This window comes from Cryptomeria japonica, chromosome 5, assembly GCF_030272615.1.
Source record: "Cryptomeria japonica chromosome 5, Sugi_1.0, whole genome shotgun sequence".
Lineage (NCBI taxonomy): Eukaryota > Viridiplantae > Streptophyta > Pinopsida > Cupressales > Cupressaceae > Cryptomeria > Cryptomeria japonica.
In genome coordinates, this window is record NC_081409.1 from 237,399,878 (window position 1) to 237,407,929 (window position 8,052).

The 8,052-nt window shown below is 36.1% G+C and overlaps 1 protein-coding gene across 1 annotated transcript; it reads right to left on the reverse strand.

Annotated features, from left to right (window-relative positions):
* Nucleotides 1-6,431: 6,431 nt before the first annotated feature.
* On the reverse strand, nt 6,432-7,369 carry LOC131875633 (uncharacterized). Its single transcript, XM_059220221.1, has 4 exons — nt 7,210-7,369; nt 7,045-7,113; nt 6,880-6,948; nt 6,432-6,787 (listed from the first exon to the last, which is right to left on the reverse strand). The coding sequence occupies exons 1-4, from the start codon at nt 7,252-7,254 to the stop codon at nt 6,629-6,631; spliced, it is 342 nt and encodes a 113-aa protein (XP_059076204.1). The 5' UTR covers nt 7,255-7,369; the 3' UTR covers nt 6,432-6,628.
* Nucleotides 7,370-8,052: the final 683 nt, after the last annotated feature.

Consider the following 8,052-nt stretch of genomic DNA (forward strand, 5'->3'; position numbering starts at 1 on the left):
TCTCTCTCTCTCTCTCTCTCTCTCTCTCTCTCTCTCTCTCTCTCTCTCCCTTCCCTCCACCCTCTTCTCTCCCTCTCCCTCTCTCTCCCTCTCCCCTCCCTCTCTCCCTTCCTTCCCCCTTCTTCTCTCCCCCTCTCTCTCTCTCTCTCTCTATATCTCTCTCTCTCTCTCTCTCTCTCTCTCTCTCTCTCTCTCTCTCTCTCTCTCTCTCTCTCTCCCCCCCTCTTCTCTCCCTCTCTCCCTCCCTCTCTCCCTCCCTTCCCCCCATGTTCTCTCCCTCTCTCCCTCTCTCCCTCTCTCTCCCTCTCCCCTCTCCTCTCCCTCTCTCTCCCTCTCTCTCCCTCTCCTCTCCTTCTCTCTCCCTTCCACCCCTCTACTCTCCCTCTCCCTTCCTCCATACCCCTTCCACAACTTTTTAAGGCTTATTAGCACATACGCGGTACTTTTTACTCATAAGAATGTACGCTGTACTTATTACTCATAAGCCAAGAATACCATTGGGCTTGCCAACATTTTATGGCCTAGCAGCATGTACGCAGTTTATAGACATAGTTTTAGTTGCCCAAGAGCCTCAACGGCCTCAAAAGAAGTTTTTGAGGTCGTTGAAGGCCCCACTGGAACTGTGTCTGCACTTCTATCACTGTTGTATACATAAAAGTAAGTGAATTTTTTGTTTTTTGCATGATTTCAAATGATTGAATTGTTGTTTTTATTAGTTTTTTGTTTTTGCATGGTTTCAAATGATTAAATTGTGATTGTTTAATAGTTTGATTCCAAAAAATAGTGATAAGATGCATACTTATGGTTATTTATTTATTTTTGAACTTTTCTTTACATATATATGTAATATGATTCTATTTAGGTCAACCAATCTCAACCATGGGAAAGAACAAGCGAGGAACGATGGAACAATGAGAGGCTCAAAAGGAAAGACAAAGGCAGTGTATGAAGAAATTGCATGACATAAGAACAATGGGAGAAGAAGGTATGCCAACATCAACATCTCAATTCGATTTACCAAACAAATATAATGCACCTAATGCAATTGAAGAAGAAACATTTGATAATTTACCATTTGAACCTAATGCAATTGAAGAAGATACCACATTGAATAATCAATTAAATGATGAACATATTACACCTTCTCTACTTGATGAATTGAATGTACATAATGCACCGATGTTAACACCTCCTACAATCATTCATAGGAAACCAAAGTATCTAATTGACATTGATGAGAATATATTGAAGTCAATGCCCAATAAAATGAATGAACAAACTTGTAGGAGAATGGTTAAAAGAATATGGAAAAATGATTTTAAAAACTTAAATCAAACCGCAATATGTCAATTAATTGTTCAAATGATTAAAAATTTGAATTTTAGAGAGACAATGAAAATTCTAGGCCTAAGTTCATTTGAAAGTAACAGTGAAAGAACTATTGTTAGAAATCTATTTGATGCATATCAATCTATTGGTTCAAAATCATGTAGTAAAGATTCTAATGCTACTCGACGTGTCATTACATCAACCATAATGAGCAAGAAAATAAAAAAAGATCGTTTGATAAGAAAAAGAAGTAAGTCATTGAACATTAGTAGAACAACATTAAGTAAAGCATTAAAAAGAGGTGAGAAAAAATAGAGGAACCTAACAATAATTCTCTTTTGGCATTCTCGGGTAGACTACCATGCAAAGACAAGGTTGTCGTAGATGCACTAAAAACATTAATTGAAAATTTTTGGCATGACAACACAAGAGTATCACCCAACCAAAGAGATGTTGTTAGAAGGCAAATTGGGTCTAAAAATCATGAGCCACATGCCAAACACTATTTGGATATGACTCAAACTAAATTTTATGAAAGATTCCTTCAAAAGTTTCCTCAAATAAAAATTTATCAAAGATTTTTTGAAATGGAAAAACCTTTTTATATTAAGATTAATCATGTATGCACGACATGTTGTTGTAGGATGCATATTAAATTTTCCATGCATTATGATATTTTTCATCATATTTGTTCTACTTTGCACACTAACGATGTTTTGCAGGAATGTAATATACAAGCACCTCCTAAGTCGGCAAGAGAATTTATTTCAAGTGTTTTATGTAATAGACATGATGGTTGCATTTATTATAAGATGCCTTGTTTGGAATTTTCTTGTGCTATATGTGGTGGTTTGCAACGTTTACCAAGATGCATACATTTGGAGAGCACACATGAAATTGGTACGAAACTAGTTTCTTTTGGAAAATATAAGATAGTCACATATGGAGTTAAAGATGGAAAAGATTTGAAGAGATGTGAGCTAGTGAAAAATGATATATGTGTAGCTCAATTTATGAAAATGTTTCAAGAGAAACTAGTTTATGAGTACATAATGCATACACATAGAGCTCGATGGTTAGATGAGCAACTCAAGTTGTGTAAGGACACATTTCCTCTTGGCACCATTGTCTCTATCATTGATTTTTCTGAAAATTATACTCTACAACCTTAAAATGAAGTGCAATCCATGTATTATTACTCTACACAAGTTTCTATTTTTGTACACATAGCATTCATGCAAGCAGATGATAGCACAGAGGAGGATAGAAAGGTTGTAAGAGAGTATCACTTCTACTTAAGTGATGATTGTACTCATTCATCAGAGTTTGTACAAGGATGCTTTAAAGTTTTCTATGATAGTTTAAGGGAAAGGAACATACGATACAACCGACACTTAATATGGTCAGATAATTGCACCACACAATTCAAGAATGCAAGGATGTTTTATTGGCTGACAAGGATGCATGTGACAAGTGGTGTACAACATTTTTGGAATTTCCCTGAGGTTGGACATGGTAAGGGAGAGCACGATGGTGCAGGAGCATGTGTGAAAAGAGCCCTAGCTAGGGAAGAATTGAAGTACAAAGGTGGTGCTGAGTTGGTAGATGCAAAAACAATTGTGCGATGGTGTAAGTCTACGATGGGTCTAGGTTATCTAGGTACGTCATTGGTTTGTAGATATTTTTGGTTGATTTCTGAATCTAACATTGAAAACTATCTAGATTGTTGTACAGTTGCAGGATCGAGTGACATGCACTCATTTATGAGTTCAAATTCAAGTTCATTGGTAATTTATACGAGACAGATGGTATGTTTTTGCTCTTCATGCATGTATTGTTTGTGGTAAGAATGTGAATCAGAAGAGTGGGTTGACAAATGGTCTTGTAGACCGTTGGTTCCCATTGATTCATATCAAATTCCCAAAGCACTACAATTGAGCCAGATGGAGACATCAGTGGATTTTGACCATGTATCCGACCTAGTGGATTCAGGGGATTTTTTGAGTTAATTTTTTTGCAAGTATTCTTTTTGGTTCATTTTGTTGTACATCATACTTTATTTTTGGTATTAATTAACACTTTATAAAATGCAGGTCATGTGTATGTAGTTGTTGCAGAAGAGAATAATGAAGAAGGAACAGATTACTATTTGTGTCGTTGTGTTGAGCCTAAAAGAAAATTGACAACCACAATCATTGATGGAGAGGGTATTGAGTACCCAATAGGGTCTGTTGTCATGATAGGAACATGGCTTTGGAGATACCCTATCAAGAATTTTGATGTTTGGTTGTTCGAGGACTTTGAATCACACAGACATATTCTTCATTTCTCTAACCTTGTTGTTGCAACAAATATTCATTTGATGAAGTATCGTGGTAGACCTCATAACAAGATTTTATGGAAAGTTCATGAATCTGACCATGAGGCAATACTTGACACAATACGGGTTAGAGCCGATCCTAAAGGCTCACTTGATTGATTCTACGGTTCAGAGTAGAATGATTTTGAGAATTTTGTATAAATCATCGACGAATTGTTCTATATTCGATTTTTGTATATATAAATGCCCATGAGCTGATTTTTACATGTTTAGGGGCATAATTTTGTATATTTAAGTGGCAATGAGCTGATTTGTACATATGTACATGCCAAATTTTGTATATTAAAATGGCGATGAGCTGAATCACACATATTGTAATGCCAAATTTTTGTATAAAAGCCCATGAGATGATTTGTATATTAAAATGGCGATGAGCTGAATTGCATATATTGTAATGCCAAATTTTGTATAAAAGCCCATGAGATTATTTGTAAGACAATTTTTTGTATAATCAAATAGCCAAGAGCTGATTTGAATAATATGTGACAATGTTTTGTGACTATGTTTTGAGTATATGTGATGTGTCCCTGGTCAATCATGAGCATTCTTGATTCTTGTATAATCATGGATAATTATTTGAGTCATTATCAGGTCATAGGGGTGATAGATTGAGACTAGATACAATTTGAGCAAAAATTGTCATTGTTGTCAAAAAAATTGTCAAAAAAGTTGTCAAGCAACTTCTACATTGCATCGGTAGGGTATGAATCTAGATGTTCTGGTGATTTGGGATGTATGATAGGGGTATGCCTAGCGTAAACATGCCCACTCGGATGCACTCACGATGTCAGTTTGTGCACACGAGGAACATATTCAATTCTAGCGAATCTTGCAACTTTTCCTTGCAAGCAATTGGCAGTTTTTTGAGCAGGCAAACAAATGCTACTAATTGAAAATGGCTTCGAGTCATCAAAAGCCAAGATACACCATTATAGAGGAGCCTCACGCGACCCCACAGGATCAAACAAATTGACCATATGTGTCAAGGATTGGAAGAAATAGTCCATCAAATTTTGATAATTTTTTGGACTCAAGGCACTTGAGAGATCTCACCGGTAGGGTATGACTCTTGACATTCTGGTTCTTTGGGATGCATGATAGGGGCATGCCTAGCATAAACATGCCCACCCAGACGTTCTCACAATGTCAATTTGTGCACACGAGGAACATAATCAATTCTAGCCAATCTTGCAACTTTTCCTTGCAAGCAACTGATGGTTTTTTGAGTAGGTGAAAAAATGCTACTAATTGAAAATGGCTTCGAGTCATTGAAAACTGAGATAGGCCATTATAGAGGAGCCTCACGCGACCCCACGGGATCAAACAGATCGACCGTATGAGTCGTGGATTGGAAGAAACAGTCTGTCAAATTTTGACAATTTTTTGGACTCAGGGCACTTGAGAGATCTCATCGATAGGGTATGACTCTTGATGTTCTGGTGCTTTGGGATGCATGACAGGGGCATGCCTAGCATAAACATGCCCACCTAGACATGCTCACAACATTGGTTTGTGCACACGAGGAACAAAATCAATTCTAGCCAATCTTGCAACTTTTCCTTGCAAGCAATTGATGATTTTTTGAGCAGGTGAATAAATGCTACTAATTGAAAATGTCTTCGAGTCGTCAAAAACCAAGATAGGCCATTATAGATGAGCCTCACGCGACCCCATGGGATCAAACAGATTGATCGTATGAGTCGTGGATTGGAAGAAATAGTCCGTCAAATTTTGACAATTTTTTGGACTCAGGGCACTTGAGAGATCTCACCAGTAGGGTATGACTCTCGATGTTCTGGTGCTTTGGGATGCATGATAGGGGCATGCCTAGCATAAAAAGCCCACCTAGATGCACTAGCGACGTCGATTTGTGCACACAAGGAACAAAATCAATTCTAGCCAATCTTGCAACTTTTCCTTGCAAGCAACTGAAGGTTTTTTGAGCAGGCGAAAAAATGCTACTAATTGAAAATGGCTTCGAGTCATTGAAAACTGAGATAGGCCATTGTAGATGAGCCTCACGCAACCCCACGGGATTAAACAGATCAATCGTATGTGTTGTGGATTGGAAGAAATAGTCCGTCAAATTTTGACAATTTTTTGGACTTAGGGCACTTGAGAGATCTCACCGGTAGGGTATGACTCTTGACGTTCTGGTGATTTGGGATGCATGATAGGGGCATGCCTAGCATAAACATGCCCACCCGGACGCTCTCGTGATGTCAGTTTGTGCACACGAGGAATAAAATTTGACCATTGTGAGCGTGAGGGTGCTCTCGCACCAAACACATTGTTGTTTAAATTCATATTGTCGATTTTTGTTGTTTATATTCATATTGTTAATTACATACACAAATATTCATTTAAATTTATAAAAGGGCAGCCACCAAATATAACGACTACACAATAATAAACTAAATACAAGGAGTTTTGTACGGTTAATTCAACATTTTAGAAATTTTATCAAATCATATTCCACGATTGCAATGCTTTATATCATATATTTTTGTTGTTTATATTCATATTGTTGATTACATATACAAATATTCATTTAAATTTATAAAAGGACAACCACAAAATACAACAAATACAAAATAATGAACTCGTTACACATTTATTGGATTGAATATCGATATTTATATATATATAAAAAGACATGTGTGCCAAGTCAATACAAGTATTACAAAAATGTGGCATATGCCATGTCCAAATTGATATACAATAAAATTATAGAATATATCTACATGTATTGGTCATTCTATGACCAAAACTAACACTATATGATCCTAAACTTCTGGTGGATCATCAAAATCAAGCCTCTTCAGTGCAGTACGCGGCTCTGTAGATGGCTGCAAAACCACAATTCAAAAGCCAAGTTAGAATTCTTTTGTAGAAAATAGTTCACAATTGACATCATAACTATGCATTTAACTTTAATTCCTTTGCAATTGAAATATAGATTACCTCATCGGCTGATCCAAGAGCTAATATCTTCGCTCTCCTCTCCTTGTCACTCTTAGGAGTTTTCTTGAAGAGATACTTAAATGGATCCATGTTATGGCCATACCGCGAAGGAGTCTATTGTAGATTAAATGTACAATTAATACAATGTACTAACATAAATATATCAAAAACACTTAAAATCTATAATATAGAGAACAATGACGTACCTGTGCCTTAGATGCTTCTCTAATGGATTGAGGATGGCTCACCATCGATGTAGAAATAGTCGCCATTACCTATACAAAAAATGTACAAAGATTAAATACAATTAATATAATGATAATTATTGAAGGTTGAAAACAATTAATTTTACATATCAAACAAAAGTGTACCAGATCCTGATATGCTTCTCCTGTGCAAGGAGGAGGGTTCACCATTGATGAAATAGGTATGGATATTTGCTGTATGAAAAAAATATAAGATTATAATATATCACAAGTTCACATGTATGCGTGCATATAATCATGAAATCAAGAAAATAAAGTAGAGATACATACCTCCGCCCTCTCTTGATTCACGGGCGAATCAGGTGCATTCAACATATCCACAAAGCTCAATGGCCGCCGTACATGTTAAATAGACAGAAAACACTAATCAATCTACAAACCCCAACTAATACTTGATTTCAATATTTTCAAACAATTGTAAAACTAAAAATGTGTTCAATTACCTTCTTCACACATTTTGGCATCTTCAAGATATTCTTTTTCTTTGAATGAGCCCTAGACGCGGAGGGAGTGCCCTAAAAATAGAAAATTAACATGAGATATTAATACAGATAATAAATTAAACATAATATTAAAAATCTAAAATGAAATGACTTGCATATTCCATCAAAACAATACATAAAAAGAGTTTTACAAAATATGTTACCATATAGCCTTGTAGGCCAAAATCGATCGTTGACAGCGTGATGTCATCAATCTAGGACATTTCGTCCCCTGTCAACACCTACAAACTAGAAATTGGACCAAGCATTAAAGATAGTTAGTATATCTTGTATTTTTTTGAATTCAAAGTGTACTATTCTATTTTAACATGTTACAAAAATTATACCTTAGGCATCGAAGTTGCAGTTGTGGTAACTGGGGGAGGTGTATGGGATACCACTGCTGCATCCTGAAATGCATATTATTTGTCTCACTTAAAATCAATGTATAAATGAAAATTCATTTATGTAATTACAAAATTAAAGTGACTGATAAATAAAATGTTATGAATTCAAATCAACACACCTGTGTATGTGGCTCATGGGCAAACACCATGTCCATCAACTCATCTGTCAAAGCGACATCCTCAACCGTGTGAGCCTGGCATCTACAACCACAAATCATGCATAG

What these genes read in the sequence shown, in the direction of transcription:
- LOC131875633 (XM_059220221.1), bottom strand. Translation starts at nt 7,254, where the DNA reads ATGTTGAATGCACCTGATTCGCCCGTGAATCAAGAGAGGGCGGAG. An exon ending in TGAATCAAGAGAGGGCGGAG is followed by an intron (nt 7,114 to 7,209) that starts GTATGTATCTCT and finishes TTTTTCATACAG; the next exon opens with CAAATATCCATACCTATTTC. An exon ending in GAGAAGCATATCAGGATCTG is followed by an intron (nt 6,949 to 7,044) that starts GTACACTTTTGT and finishes TTTTTTGTATAG; the next exon opens with GTAATGGCGACTATTTCTAC.